General features: G+C 37.7%; 1 protein-coding gene across 2 annotated transcripts in view; it reads right to left on the reverse strand.

Annotated features, from left to right (window-relative positions):
• LOC108251412 (homer protein homolog 1-like) overlaps positions 1–18,865 on the reverse strand; it is a 39,296-nt gene extending 20,431 nt beyond the window's left edge. The window contains exons 1-2 of one of the 2 annotated variants that reach the window (XM_017441699.3): positions 18,514–18,865; positions 156–312 (exon numbers count right to left, since the gene is read on the reverse strand). In XM_017441699.3, coding sequence (XP_017297188.1) covers positions 156–312; positions 18,514–18,551 — 195 coding nt within the window. In that variant the 5' untranslated portion in view covers positions 18,552–18,865. Of the gene's footprint in view, positions 1–155; positions 313–17,789 lie in introns of both variants that reach the window. The other variant, XM_017441700.3, reaches the window with a different exon arrangement.
• Positions 18,866–19,092: the final 227 nt, after the last annotated feature.

Consider the following 19,092-nt stretch of genomic DNA (forward strand, 5'->3'; position numbering starts at 1 on the left):
AAATAAATAATAATAATCATTGTATTATTAATAATAATAATATTGTCAGATACATCATCACATTAAACACAAACCCTGCATAGGTCTACACGCACACACACACACAGACAATTACACAATCGCCTGCCTTGCATTGGTGCTGCTCCTGCACTCACCTTGGAGCCATCTAGGCTGATTATTCGATACACGTTCCTGGTACTGTCAAAGAAGTAGGAGACAGTGACAGCATGTTTACTTGTGGGAACCCAGTTCTTCTTGGTGTTTGGGTCGATCTGGAAGACGTGGGCCCGTGTACTGAAGATGGGTTGCTCACTGCGAAGAGGAAAAGGAACAGAGGAGGAAGAAAAAAAGATGAAACAATGAGTATCTTTATAAAGACTGCTTCAAATTCAAGCTGCAAGGCTAAAAGCTGACCAGTGAGGACGAAAAACAAGTTTTTAATACACAGAAACATCAACAATTTAAAAAGGATGCATATCAATTACCACCCTTCATGGCAAAGTTTTAACCTAAGATCATCTTATGTTGAAAAAAATGACATTAAAATATTATGTAAGATTTCACGTTCAGAGTATTTGTTGCAAATGAATTTCAGCTACTACCACACTAAATTTCACCTTGATATCTATAAAACTGACAGAGTTGTAGTAATTTTTGTGTTTGCTATGGTTGGTTCTTAAGCCACTTTGTAACTAATGTCTTTAATTAAGTCAAATGTTGTCAACTAACCTATCACAAGTTTCCAAAGCCCTGAATCATCATTTGGACTTTCCTAAAGGTTCTAAAGGCATAGTGATCTAGTGTATGCAAGCCTGTAACTTTGATGAAAGTTAAAAAAAAAATCTCCCTCTTATTACTCAGGCATTTAACAAATAAAAAATAATTTTGAAAATCCTTATTGGAAAAGTTTAGTCTGGGTTAATCTTAAACAGTGAGGAAAAAAATGGTTGTGTGTCTTTTTACACAGTGTATGTAAACATCTGGTGTGAGCTATAAGCCCAATGATTACTTCAAAATCTTATTAAAATCTATCCAGATATTTTGCTAACAGACAGACACACGCAGAGATACATAAAAAAATAAAATAAAATTCACCTTCTTTTTGTTGGCAGACAATAACCCATCAGCATTTAAAAAAAATAATTTTGTGACCATTTTCTCTCTGTCTTCTTGTATACATACCATATATAATCAGAACAAATATTCTGATAACTTCTGCATGAATAAAATGTCCCAGATGTATCTGAACACATATCTATTTAAAATCAACTTTTATTTTTACATCTTAGTGGATTAATCCTTTCAGCCTCTACACCAGGGGTCAGCAACCCAAAATGTTGAAAGAGCCATTTTGGACCAAAAAAACAAAAAACAAATCTGTCTGGAGCCACAAAAAAATAAAAGCCTTATATAAGGCTTATAATGAAGGCAACACAGGTTTTAAGTGTCTAAATTAGCCTATTATCAAAATGACTAAGTATATGTATATGTAATGAGCATTCATGATTTATTCATTTAAAAAATTAAAATTATTCATTTTCAAATATAATACTCTCCAGATCTTAGATAAGCCATTACAGTTAAATAAACCTATTATGTTTGAAGGCTTAACTTTAATCAATCAAACCGATTTGCTCAGGAATAAATGAAATACTTTAGTAAGCCAAACATTTTACAACTAGATATTACATAATATTGGTGTTTATCTTCCACTCATTCGGGAAAGCTAGCGGGAGTTTTTATAAAAACCCGTGTTGCCGACCCCTGCTCTACACAGACAATTTAACAACATGCTGTTAAAGAGCAAGCTCAGGAGTTTACAAACCTCACTAACAGCTAGCAGTGCCTTGAGGAAATCGGTGATTATTCCTAAAATTCCTGCAAAACCCAAACTAAAACTAGAAAATTTGCATTTTTTTTTTCAAAAACACAGTTTGAATACTGACTGCTGAAGGACTTTGCTGAAATTTGTCGACCAATGAAACATTAACCGAACAGTTAAAATTAAAACAAGCAAAACAAAAGGCAAAATCATCAAACCAGCTAAAAGAATCAAATGAACAAAACCATATGTAAAAGCAAAACTTAGCAAAACTGTAGATGAAAGCAAAAACTCGCAAAACAATAGCTAAAAGCTAAAAACAGCAAGGCAATAGCAAAAACCTAAAAGGAGCATATGAGTTGGCAAGTCAGGGTATGAGTTAGAGATGACTCTCAGCTGCAACCACACCAAACTTTAGATCAATATGTGTCAAATTAAATGAATTGTAGCTATTTTTGTGACGCTAAAATCACTTAGCCCTGATGAACATCTTGAATCCGCAAGTTGATCAGCTGTGAGTGTTCCCCTCGATGATTACTTTTAAAGATTTCATTAAAATCTGCTGACTGGTTCATGAGATATTTTGCAGACAGACAAACAAAGAAACACACATTATAGACACACACAAGCAAAAACATTTTCACCTGGTGGACAATAAATATGCTAGTTTGCCCCGACTTCAAAAAATACTGCTGGACAAAGCAGCGAAACCCACGCACTACTTTCCCATCATGCCTGAATTATTTTGGCCTAAAATAAAATGTAAAACGACTCTGAGCGAGTGGAGTCTAGAGCTAACCAGCAGAGTGTGCGTTCACGTGCAGCGAAGCAGCAACGCTTAAGATGACCCGGAAGCAACCCGTGCCAACATACAGAGATCAGCAGCCACTGGATGGTTCCCAAGCCCTGCTATGGATGAAGAGCTCACAAGGTCCTGGATTAAAGGTGAATAACTGCATAAATGTCTGGTTGGAACTGACCGTAGCACTGACAGAAACCCTGAACACAAGAAAAGAGATTATTTCTGCTCTGAGATTTACAGATTCTCTTTGATCTTATGGACGAGTGAAAAACTGGGACATTTCAAAAGCTGGAGACTGACATTTGAACAACTCAAAGGAAGGAGATGATTTGACTTTTTTACAGTCATTATTTTTAGATATTACAAATTTTACCAGCAGTTATTTGTGACTAATCCAAATCAATTCCAATTTAATTACAATATTTCTGATAGTTTATATTTTTAAAAATGCAGTCAAAGAAGCTTTAAACGCAAGCATAATTAAAGGCTTAGTATTCCTTGATGTAATGCACATCACCCCCTCCCCCCCCCCCCNCTCTTTCAGGAAAGAATTTTAGACAAAGATCATCTCATTTTGAGAACTCATAAAGATGCTGTTTTGGTCAAATGTTGAAAATATCATTATGCGTGATCTCATGCAATATCATAATTATCAAAAGAAGATTAAAGGCTGGAGCGTGGCTTTATTCTGCACCAGATGAAATACCCTTGGGAGCAGTTATACATGGGTTAATCGAAGGATCAAATCAAAGATTCCTGCCTCCAGGACTGGTTGTAACAGAGTTATTCAATGAATGGTTTCAGGCCTGTTGGATGCAGTATGTTATTGACTCACCACGTTCAGTGTTAAGCTGTATGTACTATGATGAAAACTAAATGTACTGATGTAAAGAATGAAGTGTTAAGTGTTTTTAGTCTGCTGCAAACAACAAACTCAGCTATACTTTTGCAGCATCATCAGAAACAAACTGAAGATCAGGAAAACAATAGTGTAAATGTTGATTCATTCTTACTATTGTTTTGTCTTTTATTTTTTTGTACATTTTTTGCATTCTAAGTACTTTTGCATACTTTGTGCTTTTTTAGCCATTCATACACCAAGATATACAGCTCATTCAAGAGACGAGTGTCTTCTTATATCACTTTTAGTTAGCCTTTTGCTACATTTAGCTTTTAACTAGTCCTAGTAGTTGTGCCTTCTAACTAGCCTTTTGCTACTATTAGCTAGCATTTTTGCTTCATTTAAATAATTTGTTACTTTTAGCTAGCATTTTTCTAGTTTGCTATAAGCTAGCATTTCACTACATTTAGCTCTTAGTTGGCCTCTTGTTAATTTTGGCTTTTAGTTAGTATTTAGCTCCTTTTAGCTTTTAATCAGCGTTCTGCCTCTTTTAGCTTTTAGCAAGTGTTTCACTTTTACTTGGTAGTGTTTTAAAAACAAGAGTGAAAAGAAACCTAAAAATGCTTAACACAGCTATGAATCTCTGTTCCACACAGCTGATTTCAAAGTGTTTAATGTCAAAAAAGTATGTTTTTTATTATGTTTAAACACTTTTCTCTTGATCTAAAACTAGGTGAAGAATATAAAGTTCACAAATGACTGACTGCTTACTCACCCCTACGTTGATAAAAAAAAAGTATTTAATAATGTTGAAAAATCACTTTAAAGACTTTTTAAAGTTCAGACATGCAATGAAATTTCATGCAAATATGTCTGATAATTATTGAGATACGTTGGTAGAATAACTGAACAGTCACGTCACTAACACAGCCACAGCCAAATAACACCAGGAGTAACATTATATGTTTTGGTTACCATGTTGATAACTATCTTACAGAGATATTATCATATCAACATGCAAAATGGCACCATCTCCAGTTTCTGCTACATGGGAAGATATTAAATACTGAAATAGCTCTTTTATACTGTGGCTCATAAGAAAAAAAAATGGAGGTCTTGAACAGACCAACAGCTTGGCTACGCTACAATTAGTCAATAAGATACTTTAGTGAAGGTCATTAAGTTTGTAACAGGAGTTTCATTGCACATTTGGCTTTATAATATCTGTTTTCCAGGCTTCCAAGAAGAACAAAAATGATGGCTTATTTCTCAGGACTCCTCTGGGATCCAGATATTGCTCCCATCTGTGGGAACCTCTCAGTGTGTTAATTAAGTTAGAGGAGCAGAGGCATGGCAAATTAAAAATAGACATAGTCAGAGAAAGAGAGGCAATGGGAGGATGTCTTAAAGCAAATATAGTATGATAAAACTGAGGGTTAGCTGACACCTGAAAAGGTGGGAAGAAAACTATGAAATCAAATGAAACAGTGTTTGTTTCTGAGTTTTAAATCAAATCAGTAATTATATATATAAAAAAAGCTTTCAAAGCTGTCACACCCACTATGACAGATAAAAAGGAGTGTTTGTGTCTTATAATTTGGTCTAGACCTAATGCAAAACAAAAGGCAATAAAGAACTAAACCTTTCTCAGTGAGAAAAGACAAAACAAATTAAATGTTTCACCACCAACATCTAGCTTTCTAACTAATCTACGGTTCATCTACAGTTAGCATTTATTAAACACCTGGTGATGTATTTCACAGTGTTTATTAGACACCAGAGGATTTTTTAAAGCTTACAAATTATGATCTGTTGACCTGTCCTTTTTAAGAAATATGACCCTTTTGGCTTTCCATAGATAACAGGGAACAAACGTTTTCCACACAGCTAATCGTAAACAAACACATATTTCCTGTGTTTCATCTGAATTCAACATTCTTTCTTTGCTTTGGTTTGGAGGACTTGTTATAGTAATATAGTATTTATCTCCATGTCCGTATACAAAATGCATTTTCAATAGAAAATTGTTCAATGCAATTTCATGGCACCCTTGGTCACGTAATTAAATTCATAAAAAATCAAAAGTACATAAAAAAAATACCAAAACATTCTCAGATGATCAAGTCTACATCTGTAATAATATGCATCTATCTCCATGTCCCTAGTTTCAATGCTGTCTCAGTAAAAAAAAAATTAACTGTAATTTCATACCACAGCAAGCAAAATAAATATTCATAAAAAATCCATAACTCTTCCAAAAAAAACGAAAATATTCTCCAATGACCATGCCTACATGTGGAATAATATTCTTTTTTTTATGTTACTGGATCGAACACATTCTTTATGAAAAACTGAAAACATAATTCTCATGATGTCCAGTTAATACGCAAAAAATCATAAAAAATTTAGACTTTATTATAAAATTTCCTAAATATTCCCACATCTCTGTGTGTATATGTGGAATAATGTTTGCGCTTTAGGAAATCTCCACAGTCAATGGCTTTTGTACATGAAATTGTTAACCTTGGTCGTAGCTGTGCTGGTCATACTGACATATATTCAGAAATTTGTTAAAAGTCAATAATGACTCAAAATAATCTGCAAATATTCACAGATGATAATTATCATGTCCTTTGTTTGCACAAATTTTCCAATCCACCATAGTCTAAAGGTTTTTTTTTAAATAAAATGAAAACCGGCTATGTTGGTTAGCATTTGTTTTGTTTTGTTTTTTTTTTTACCACAAGGGGGCACTCAAATTTAAGCGATATTTCTTGGGTTTTGTAGTTAGGCTAGGTGGGAACAGAGTACCAAATTTCAAGTCGTTTGGCCAAACAGAGTCCGAGTTCCTACTGCTAACTTTAGTTACGAACTTCGTAGATAGTAACGACATGCTTAAATATATAGAGCCGTGAATTTTGATCAGCACTTTTACAGATTGTGCAAGGAACATATGCTGTAAGTCTTAGCACTCTAAATTCAACAAGTGATTTTTTGTGAATTTTTCAAAATGTTAAAGGCTACACAACATTTTTTGCACGTTAAGCCACGCCCACTTAGACCAATCATTACCATATTGACAACATAGTTTCAGGTTTGTATCCTGAAGATACCCACCAAGTTTCACGTAAATCCATTCAGCCATTTCGGCAGTATAAACTTTACCTATTTGTAGCACCCCCTAGAGTTGGATTAGGCCTAAAATGGTGAGAAATCTTTTTTTCGGCCTTAGGCACCACTGGTATGAAAACTATTGATAAATTGTATATTGTTCTTAAGAATGCTCAAACTTTTTTTTTTTTTTTAGAGAAAAAAAATTTTTGTTTACGCATAATTCATAAACTTAACATTTTTTTGAAAATCCATTCACATCGTTTGGTTAGCCAGTCGTCCAGTCATCCCAGAGGAAATTTCACTTCAATTGGCTTTGAGCCTCGGGAGGAGTTAACGAAAATAGGTTACACATATTTTGCAAGTTTTCTACTAATGCAAACTATGAACGCAAAGTGAAAGTTCAATTTGGCCGATTTCAAAACTCAAATGTGAGATAGCATATAAGCCACGCCCACTTCATTATAATATTCAACATATCGTCTCAAGGTGAGGTCTTGATCATCTGTACCAAATTTGGTGTACATCTGTCATGCGGTTATTGAGATCTAAACTTTATGAAATTGTAGCGCCCCCTATCGGTACAACCGCATAAAAGTTAATACAGAGAGGCAACATCTCATTCTCTATTGGGATCTAAATGCATTTTCCAGAATCTTAAAGTATAGCAAAGATATTCATAGTTAACCGTTGTGCTAGCTAGCACCGAAGTGTTTGCTATTGCGTCACTCGCGCAAATTTCAATCATTTTAAAGGTTTTTAAGCATTGCTTAAGCAGATCGGTTTATAGATGTTATGTACCAAGTGTTATGTTGATCCAGCTTATAATGTGGGAGTAGTATTCGAAAGTAGGTTTTGCCTTTATTACGCTATAGCAAAAAATCTAGTTAGGCGGAAGTGGGCGTGGCCAATGTAAAAAAGATGCAGAATCATCCATAGTTTCATGTGCCATTAAGATTTTGAGTGTAGGACTTACGGTTTAGGACTTATTCGCAAAAACGCATTGTCCTTTGTTATAGCACCCCCTAGGTATGGGAGGATATCATTTTTTTTGTCTGAGTAGCGGTCGGGTTTTTCTATCAGACTGCCTGGTTGGCTTTTCCACAGCAGTTTCTCGTTTTTCTGGCCAACGCGTTTTACCGGAGAAGAATAAAAATAATAGAGAGGAATGAAAAATCCTTACAAAAACAATAGGGTTCCCTGCTCCGCTGGGAGCAGGCGAACGACCATGCCTTGCATTGGCCGCCCGCTTGCTCCCGCAGGCGGGCTTGGAACCCTAATAACAAATTTTGAAAAATCCTTACAAAAACAATAGGGTTCCCTGCTCCGCTGGGAGCAGGCGAACGACCATGCCTTGCATTGGCCGCCCGCTTGCTCCCGCAGGCTTGGAACCCTAATTACAACTGATGAAAAATCCTTACAAAAACAATAGGGTTCCCTGCTCCGCTGGGAGCAGGCGAACGACCATGCCTTGCATTGGCCGCCCGCTTGCTCCCGCAGGCTTGGAACCCTAATTACAACTGATTAACTTTTGGAATCAACTTAATGTAAGAAGGCCACCACAGCCAACTGAGCTTAGAAAACACAAAAATGGCAAAAGCTAAAAATTAGTGTGGTAGTAGCTGTGAGTCATGCCCATTAGATACAGGATTTGTGCTTCAAATCCTTATCCCTGCATATTATAGGAACATTCTGAAAATTCCTTAGAGACAGGTTTATTCAACATATTAAGTAGGCACAGTTAGTCCAAAAAGGCAGCTCCACCTAAGGTGAAACTTTCAGAAAGTAATCATTGGATTTACTTTTACAGCTGATGAACCTTTTCAATTCAATCCAAATAAGATGGGTGCACCACAGCTAATCAACATTGGGCAACACAAAAATGGCTATAATTCGGTCAAAATTACAGATACTGGACTAAAATTTGGTGTGATAGCTGAGAGTCATTTACAACATATACTCTGAACGTAACATCTAATATTGAATGGGGTCAGGGATAACACTATTTTCAAGATTTGACCTAAACAGCAACTCCATGATTTCTCAACATGAGATGATCTGTTTTAAAGACTGGCATTAAAGGCAGTGGGTGATAATGCATTACATCACGGAATACTAAGCTTTGAATTATGTTCATGTTAACTGCAACTTTAAATTTACTGTTTTTTTATAAATTCCAACAGATTTTATAAGTAAATCAAAGAACTATTAAATCCTAATGCATCTTCACTCAAAATAACAGAAAGCTAATTTTTTATTCAAAACATTTTCCTATTAATTAAAGATTTTGTTCAAGGCAGAATCCAGTTTCGCTCAGTTCCACTAAAAGATCAAGTTCCATTTTTAATGTCATTGCCTGAAAACATGCACTAAGGCTGGCTTTATTGTCGTCAATACAAAATCTACAGTTGCTGTGTTTTTTCAGAGAGTAAATGTGGTTCATTTTTAATGTTAGGGTACCACTGGTCTGACAGCATGGCTTAGATCAAAATCTGACCCAATGCTGTGTGTCTCAATGAGTGACAGTGTGGCAATTGTTAGTCAATAATCCCTTTTCACAATGAAGCATATTGAGGCATTTAAGTCTCAATGACGTGCTTTGACAGGAATCTCGTTAGAGATGTGATCGACTCAGCTGTCCCTATGCAGGCAGCGGAAACATTCAAAACCTTCACAACTCAACCACACAGATGAACTGTTTTCATGGGAGAAAACAAAAAGCTACAGTACTCTGTGACAGAAAATACAATTAACTTTCAGTGATGCAAAAGATCGCTTTATGAGGACGTTACAGTCAGACAGGAAACTGATGCTTTGTGAGCCTACTGTAATAGGAGCAAGTTAGGTCAAAGCTAGAGTACAAAATACCACAAATTTAAAAGTCAAATCCTATTTATAATTAAGTTTATCTGTGTCAGTTCACCAACAGTGTTAACAAATACAATAGCAAGTATTCAGTAAGCTTAAACATGTATCAAAGTGATACTTTCAGCTGCTTTCTTCCACTATGTAATTTGCCAGGCTCCAGAGAGAGAAAATCCTTAAACACCATTGTTGTGTTCTTGTGTGGACAGCCTAAACACAATCTTTTGAAACTAATCTCACAGACATAACTTCTGCCTACCCTTCGACCATAAAAGATTACATGTTTGCTTTGGGAGGCAGATGCTAGTTTCTCAATTACAGCAAAATCTTTGTGTATGACATTACTTCAGTGACCAGACAAAACTGATGAACAGTGCAGCACAAAAACTTATTATTACACCAAGTAATCTAATGCTAAAAGAGCTTTTACCACTTTAATGAACTGCCCCGAATACCAAAGGAATTGTTGCATTATCAAAAGTGTTGGACACTAACTTGACTAAAGACCTCTGCATACTTCTTTGTGTCCACATAAGTAAGCCAATGAGACTTTGCTGATGCACAAGCACTGAAATTCAAACTATTTTTTTGGTCAGTTGCACCAAAGCGTTTGATTTAGAGATCTACAGTTTACACTCCAGTCTTCTTGGTTATAATAACTTGCTGGTATTTCAACTGTCTGTTCAAAGAAAAAAAAGAGGAGAAAAACTTGGGGTGATTTCTCACTAAGAATTCAGCACAATCTTTCTGTACTTAAGGTCCCTGAGTGATAAATTATCTAAATGTCACAGCAATCTCCTTACACAGAGTATTTTCAAAGCCAGCACCTGTTATTCTTTTTCTGCTTGTGGTTTGACTCAGTCTTCTTTGTCTGATGCCTGTTTGGTGCCATCTTTTGAATGGGAGCTTTTAATTGCTGCAGCTGGCATGCACAATTTGTGCAATCACAAAAGGTTTTAGCTGTTCAGCCACAGACAGACATGGTTGACCTTCAGAGACACATAGAAATGATAAAATTTACATTTACAGTATCCAGCAAGGGAAGGCTGGAGGGACATGTTTTCCTCACAATGTTTTAAGCCTATCAGGCCTAAATATTTATACATAATTGTTAGTATTTTAAATCTACTGCCATTTATCATGTTTTTTAGATATATACTTGATGTATATTGTAAATCTTTTTCTGCAATGTTTGGTTAATAGTATTGTTGGCAGAAGGTGTTCACTAAAGTGATAAAAAAAAACTTTTTGGCCTTAGAATATTTGGTGTAATAATAAGGGGGTTTTGCTCTGCTCTATTCAAGGCAGGGGTATTGTTCATCAGCCTTGTTAACTCATTAAAGTAAGTTTTGCTGTAGCTGACAAACTGTCATTCGCAGCAAACACAAGCATGTTATCTGCCACTATTGTTGTTACACTGTCACACTTGAGGTCATGGGTTAGGCAGGAACTTGGGCTGGAACATCATTTTCAAAATGTTGCATTTTGGCTGTCCACACAAACACGCATGGGTGGTGTTTCAAGATTTATTCACTCTGGAACCCAATAAAAAAGAAAAAAAAACAGTTTTGGGGATTCTAAAACATTGTTTGTATGTGGATGCAAGGTTGAAACGATAAAACCTTTGCATATTCATGAAACATCAATGCCCTGGACTAGGCATGAGAATCTTGTGGTGTTTCCTGATCCAGATAAACTAGTAATGCTTAACCAATCACACTTTGTGGTGGCCAGCAAACAATAGAAGGCAGTAGTAATAGATTTAGTGATACCAACAACCGTAACATAAAAAATAGAAACATAAAAATGTTGAGAAATACCAAGAGCTAAATAAGGAAACTCCAGACATTGTTAAAGGTTAATACTTTAGTACTTTAGCAAATTCCAGGATCAACCAATTTTTTTTCCAAGAACAGTGGTCTTTGGAAAAGATAGGATTTTCCCAATAAACCTTCGAGTCCCTAAGTCTCTAGTAGAGAACCTGAGTTTGAAAGGCAACCACCATTATAAGAATGGTGAGCTTTATACGAAATTAGATGCTGCCTACCTTATCTATCTGATTAAGTAAAGGCATGGATAATGGTAAGCATTCATAAGAGTCTTGTGCTCATTGTCTGCTTAGTCTGATGAATTTTTTCCAAATGGGTAAATGTGCAAAAGTAGTCAGCCTTTCTTGCGTGTGTTTACAAATGTTTTGGATTCATGCTTCATTTCTAGAAGAACCTCGTGAAAAGATGTAAATGCAGAAATTTCTGTTACGCAGGTCTGGCAGTGAAGTGGATGGAGGTGGAAATAATGAATTCCCCTAAAACAGCCTAAACTCAAACAAGTCACTGACATTTTACATTGAGAAAACATTGAGGATTAGTTGACGACTAGCTTGTCTGGTGCTGTCCAGCAAAGCCAGCATTCAGTCAACTAGTACAGCTGTTTTTCAATGATCAAATCAGTAATCAAAATAAAAAAAAATTTAAAGCCCTTCACATACAGTAAAGTGTAACAAAATGCTTTATAGCAAATAAAAAATGAACCAAACAAACAACAACAAAGAAAAAATGATTCAAGCATGATAATTTAGGGCAGCAATAAGTTGCAACAGGTTTAAACTATTATGATTGTGTTATGAACGCACAAATGACTAAGGTAATATATTTTAATTAGTGTGGAAACACCATACAGAGAGCCTCAGGTACAGTCAAGTTGCTGTTTTTTTGTGGTGATTTTTTTCTTAATGGCACCTTTCTATTGCTCAAAAGCTGGCTGATTTCTCTGTGTTGACTTGATCTTTGCTTCCAGTCTCGTCCTTCATTGGGAACAATGCTCTTTATTAGTTGTAGGGTTGAACTTACAGCCAAGAATTTCAAGAACCATTATTGCTGTGGTGTGTACCAGCTTATTGGTGTCTGTGATGGTGTCAGTCGGGATACTTAGCAGTGCTGCGTTTACATCTTCTAGCAGACTCTCAGAGGGTACTTTGTCACTTAGCCTTGCTAAGGGGTGCAGGTCACAATCTTACTTCTCAGGTCAGCTGCCCTTGTATTCAGTTACTAAGGGATTTTCAATGGGGCTTGGTACCCATGAAGATATATTCCCCATGAACTGTCATCCTGGCTTGCACTTGCCATTGCATCTTTGTTGTACATCATCAATCTCTAGATGTCATAGCAGATTTCTCTCTTGAATGTTGGAACATTGGGTCCAAAGCTATTGTTCCACATTGGCGGTTCAACTTTCACTTCAAGCTCAGGTTCTCTACAGAGGCCTGGGGGCTTGAGGGTTCTATGCAGTATGTTAGCTGTTCCTAGGACTGTGCTCTTCTGGACAGAGATCTCTGAGGTTGTTCCTGGGATCTGTTGGAGCCACTCTTCCAGTTTGGGGGTCACAGTACTGAGTGCTCCAATGACTACTGGTACTACTGAGGCCTTGACTTTCCACAATTCTCTATTTCCTCTTTCAGCCCTTGGTATTTCTCATGCTCCTTTTTCCTGATGTTATAGTCTCTTGGAATTGCTACATCCTCCACCACTGCTTTCTTCTGTATCTTATCTATCACCTCAATGTCCGGTTGGTTAGCCATCACCTGTTTGTCAGTCTGTATCTGGAAGTCCCACAGTATCTTAGCTCTGCCATTCTCCACCACCTTAGGTGGAGTCTCCCACTCTGACTATGGTACTTCCAGTCCATACCTGGTACAGATGTTCCTGTACACTATTCCAGCCACTTAGTTATGGCATTCCATGTATGCTATTGGGATTCACAGTCTTGTCTACAGACACATTGTGAAGGACCAAGTTAAAACAGGAGTCCCAGGAGATATTCGAAAAATAGAGTTTCTTTTATTTTAACCCAACAATTATAACTAACAAAAAGACAAACTGAGCTCATAAAAGAGGTCAAAAAAGACAAAACTGAACTCAGGCAAAAAGATGCAAACCCTGGCTGCACAAACAAACATAACTGACCTCCCTTAAGAAATGACACACAGGGGTTTATATACTGGATGATCAGACCAATTAAGACACAATAGGGGTAACTAAACAGAATACAATTACAAACACCACAAAACAAATAACAGTACAGCTAAGTTTGGCTAAACTAAAGACCCAAAAATGAAAACCCAAAATATTAAACTTTAAGCACTCATATTTACTTAAAATACAGAAACTTATCTAAACAAAGAAACTACAAATTCCCCTCGCTAGCAGGAACTAGTGGTGCAGTCCAATCAGCATTTGAACCTGCTGAGCCCTGGCCCCCATCTTTTGTCTGGCAACTCCAAGGCAGATAAGTACCGGCAAAAACAAACACAAAGTTAATCTTAAGCAACAAATTAAGTTGACATAAACACATATGTTAACTAAATGGGGGCGCTAACAAATAGAACAAATGTATCCAAATTAACTAATAAATGTTTTTATTGCAACTAAAATATTATTGTGTTTGTATGAAAGAAAAAATATAAATAAAGTGCATAAAAGGAGTTACTGACTTTAGGCTTTAGAGTGTGGCCATGGATTTGGCCATCACACACATAAACATATAAATAGGCTATGGAATACATTACAAACATTCTCATTGGATGAAAACCAATTTTATTACCTGTGACTCTTATTAAACATGTTAAGATATTAAAATATTGTAAATACTCTTTGCATAAGGAGTTACAGCAGAGAGAATAAAATTAATTGGACTTCTCCAAGATAAAACTTCACTGTGCAATGGTTGCAGCCTGTTCTCACTGTGCACAGGAATAATAACCTTGCATTACTAATTTATCTGCTGCTGTGTTGTCATGGCAACAGCTCATGTGACAGAGCTGTGAACATTTTCCAGCTCCATTACTGCCTCTCCTTCCCACATGGTCACTAAATCCAATCTGATCCCAGCATTCCTGTGAGAGGGAGGCAGCAGGCGCCTGGTGAGGCCTTCAGTTCCAAACAGCTGTATGCTAATGGGCTCCAGTCCTCCAGAAACATATGCAGAGCTGCAAACTATGAACTGTTTTTACACTTAAATTATAAAAAGAAATCCAGCACTTCATACACTGTTTTCACTCTGAGTGAATAAAGATAATCCAACAAAGGTAATTGAGATTCTGCGGACTCTGCTTTGACCTTAGTGAAGGACGACAAAACCTTAACCAAAAAAGTAAAAAAGAATGGCAATGATTCAAAAACAATGCATGTGTTGGGGATGACTCTCAGCCATTACCACACCAAATTTTACTTTAATATTTGTTAAACTGACTGAGATATAGCCATTTTTGTGTTTGCTAATGTGACGGCCATCTTGAAGTGTGTTGACTCCAAAAGTTAGACCATTGTAAATGTACAATCATACTTTCTGAGAGTTTTATTAAAACCCATTCACTGGTTAATGAATTATTTCACTGACGTTACAGACACGAGCAAAAACATTATCACTTTCGGCGGTGGGCAATAATGACAAATTGTGTGACACAGGTTAACAAAAACTGTGTATTTCTGTTTCCTGTAACATCAGGGAGGTAAAGATTAATCCATAGACAATTTAATGTGCATACCAACTTTATCATGAACAGAGAAATACAAGAAGAACCTAATAAAAGGTGGGAGTGTACACATGACCAGACATGCTTTCTCTCTCTGTGGGCTTGAGGAACTGATTGTTGACTGGATTATAAATGCTGGCCTTGAGAATTAATAAGGATGAGGAGGTTAGTAGTTCATTGAGCTCCTCCTCCAACAACAATATGACAAGAAACCAATTGCACGCTAACATCATCTGCTTTCATCTGGAGTAAGAACTAGGTCGCTCTTGAGCAGAAGAATCTCCATACATCTGCAGGTTCAGCTACATGCATTACAGCAGCAAAGCCATGGCATCTTAAAAAGGACTTATCTCTTTTTTCTAGCAGCACTAATTAAATACAAACTTAATTCTAAACAGTCCTTCTTTATAAAAGCACCAAAACAAAATGTATCCTGCTCTGCATTCAAAAGCCCACGTAACCTACGACTTAAACTTTTGGCTTCTGTGATATTAAATGTCAGACCTGACATTAAATCAGACTAAACCAGGGATGAGCACTCCTGGTCCTGGAAGGCCACTATCGTGCTTGTTTTACTTGTTTCTCTGCTCCAACACACCTGATTTGAATCAATGGGTAATTAACAGGCTTCTGCAGAACATGAAGATGAAGGTTTACATACACTGAGATTACTTTGCATTTAAAGAATTTAAGAAAGTGCAGATGATGATGTTAGGTTAGCTGACAACACATGAGTTAACTGGAGGCACACCTGTGGATGCATTTTATGGCACACCTCAAACACACTGCTGCTTTGTGGGACATCATGGGGGGAAAAAAACAGCCAAGATTTAAGGAAAAGAAAATTGTTAATCTCCACAACTCTGGTTCATCTTTGTGTATAACTTCCATATAACTGAAGGTTACATTTATCTGTTCATATCGTGTTTATACACAATATAAACACAGTGGGAATGTCCTGCCATTATACTGTTCAGGAAGGAGACGGGTTCTGAGTTTCTGAGATGAACATGTTTTGGTGTGAAATGTGTGCATCAACCCCAAAACAAAAGCAAAAGAGCTTGTGAAGATGCTGCTGAAGCTGAGTGTCATTATCCACAGTGAAATAAGTCCTGGACCAACATGGGCTGAAAGGCCACTCAGAGAGGAAGAAGCCATTACTTCAAAAGCAAAATACAAAATCCAGACTACAGTTTGCAAAAACACACAGGGACAAAGACCTTCATTTCTGGAGACATGTCCTGTGGTCTGATGAAACTAAAATTGAACTGTTTGGCCATAATGACCATTTTTAAATTTGGAGGAAAAAGGGGGAAGCTTGGAAACCTGACAACACCATCCCAGCTACGAAGCATGGGGGTGGCAGCATCAAGTTGTAGAGTGTTCTGCTGCAGGAGGAATTGCTGCATTTCACAATATAGATGGTATCATGAGGAAAGAACATCATGTGTAAATACTGAAGCAACATCCCAGGACATCGACCACGAAGTTAAAGGTTGGACACAAATGGGTCTTGTATGGAATGTATGGAAACTTGTAACTTTAAAGAAAGTAATAAAAAAATTGTCACTCACTATTTGGGGATTAAGCAAATTTACCACTAAGCACAAAGTTTCTAGCAGAATAATGTCAACACAATACCTAAACAGCGTTTCAGTCAGTTGTGTAGGTGCACAACTGACAGCAGCCGCAAAACAATGTGATGGCTCCAACAAGTAGTCGCGTCACACAGAAAGGAAGAGGCCTAACGCCAGCTTATCATTTCAGCTGTGTCCCAACAGCAGGAGTGAGAGTTTATTATGTGTGGAATAAAATATTATTTTATGAAAAATTATAAAACTATGCCTGCTTTAGGCAAAAACCTGTCTCAGTCAAGTTGAAATCTGTCTAGTGAAACTTCTGGTTAAAAAAATAAATAAATAAAAGCCATTGCCAACAAAAAAGGCAGTGTCCTCATCATCATCAGTAAATCTAATATCACACAATTATATAAAATACAATGGTTTACCACTATACTTTATGCACTATTGAATATAATGTGACTTTTTAAATGTATAAGCCAAACACTTATTTTTTACAAATAGAAGTGGTTTTTTACCCACATTTATTTACACTTTTTGTTAAAACTTGTTCTTATCAAAAATAACATTTTGGATATTTTACCATTAACCTTTTTTTTTTTTTTAATCCGCCATATGATAAGCCACTTTTTAGGTAGAAAGGGTTACAAACAACATGAATGTTAGGTTAATTGGTAACTTTAAATTGGGGCTCCATAATATATATCATCATGGCAGTATCTGTGAGCGATAATATCTCACAGGAAGCAATAAATCACAGTCCATGATGTTTGAAGTGTCACACATCCCATTCAACAGATTCTCACTGACCCTCATGTCACATCTGGTTTACATTCTAGTGGTGACAGAAGAGAAAAGGAGGAGAATGGAGTTTTCTCGCAATCTCATGACAATATTAAACAATAATATCATTCCTCTGAACTAGGTGAGTGAGAGGGGGAATGGTTGTACCCTTCATCTGTGAAGATGTGAACAGAATTGCTTTCTAAGTTAGCTCTAATAATATGCAGCCTAATTTCCAATAACTCTGGCTGTGTTTCATTATGTCTGGGGCAGCATGCCCCCCTCAGCTCCTAACAATATCTTCTCCAGTATTTTGTTGTGGGAAAACGAGGAGCACCTCAGAGTTAGCTATGAGGAGCTAGCCGGCTGTGTTTGGACCGAGGGGCGGCTCGGTTCCCTCCACAACCCGAACCGTGACGTGCTGAGGGACTGCTCCAACTCTCTCTAATACCTACCCCATTTTAGCTGGATTCTGGTGCCAAGTCGAGTAAAAAAAAAACGATCCCGTTGGTGGTCTCTAATGCCGGGAGGTTAGCCGCCACTGTTGATCCGCTCTCCGTCTAAATAAAGCCGCTCTGCTGCGGATTCACGACCTGCCAGCGGAATCACTCAGCTGGCCCCGGTCCGACATGGTTCTGTGTATTGTTACGCACCTGGGCGCATCCGGTTGGCTGCTTTCACGGGAGCAAAATGTGTCGGTGCGTGCATGGTGACCGACAACAACACAGGAGGAGGAGGAGGCGGCGGCGGCGCTAGCTGCTCGGGTTAGCCGAACCCCGCCGCTTCTCTGCGGGATTATGGAGCTGAACTGGCCCAAACTGACAGCAGAGGGAGCCTGATTTATGACACAATTAGGTTCGACTTGGTCACGTCTCTATAGCGGGCAAAGTCATCCATAAATAATCGGGCTTCAGCCTTTCAATCGGTGTTGGTTTGTGGAAACACTAGCTGGTGGCAGGAAATATTAGAGATGATAAAAGTAGCATCTACCTTTCAGTTTCCTCAAACCATCAGTTTAGAAATCCCACCTTTTAGTCCCTGATTTTCAGTTACAATCTGTTTCGCCATTAAAAAAATATTAGAGGGATTTAATGCTGCTCGGCGGTGACAGACATCTTCTTTTCAGACGGGGCTTCATCGTCTCTGCTGCTTCTTGAGATAACGGAGACACAAACGGACCTGTCTCCGGGTTTTATCATCGCCTCCCGCAGCTTCATCGGTGTGATGTCGAGCCGAGCTCCATTCTCCTCCGTATTCTGACGCTACGTATCTCTAAGCGGGACTCAGAGGAGGTGAAACTGCGATGCTGTTGCTTCTTGAGCTGGGTCATCCTCCTTCATCTTCCAGTCTGCCCTCTGTCTCCCTCATCATCTCTTCCGATGCAACGGCTCCATCTGACTCTCCAAGCGGAGGGGGAGGGGCACAACCTCGTGAAGGTTAAGACGTCATCACGCAGAGTCTCTGATTTCTTTTGTTTTTTTTTCTCTTCACCTACCGGTGTTGTCTGGTCGTCTATGGGGTGATTATTGTGCCACCAGGTTGAGCGCGCAGGGACACTGATTTGGGAGTACAGACCGCTCAACTCTGACAAACTGCTCATGCTCGGCTCTCTCTCCGCGCGCTCATTACCGCCACCTACTGGTATGGAGTGTGGCTCAAAATATCTAATATCGTATTCTCCTGTTTGTTTTCCTGTTTCTCTTTATTGTGTGAATGCTTTTAAGCATTCACACCATTGTTTTCCTGTTTCTCTTTATT

The sequence above is a fragment of the Kryptolebias marmoratus genome, linkage group LG14, assembly GCF_001649575.2.
Source record: "Kryptolebias marmoratus isolate JLee-2015 linkage group LG14, ASM164957v2, whole genome shotgun sequence".
In the NCBI taxonomy this organism is placed as follows: Eukaryota; Metazoa; Chordata; class Actinopteri; order Cyprinodontiformes; family Rivulidae; genus Kryptolebias; species Kryptolebias marmoratus.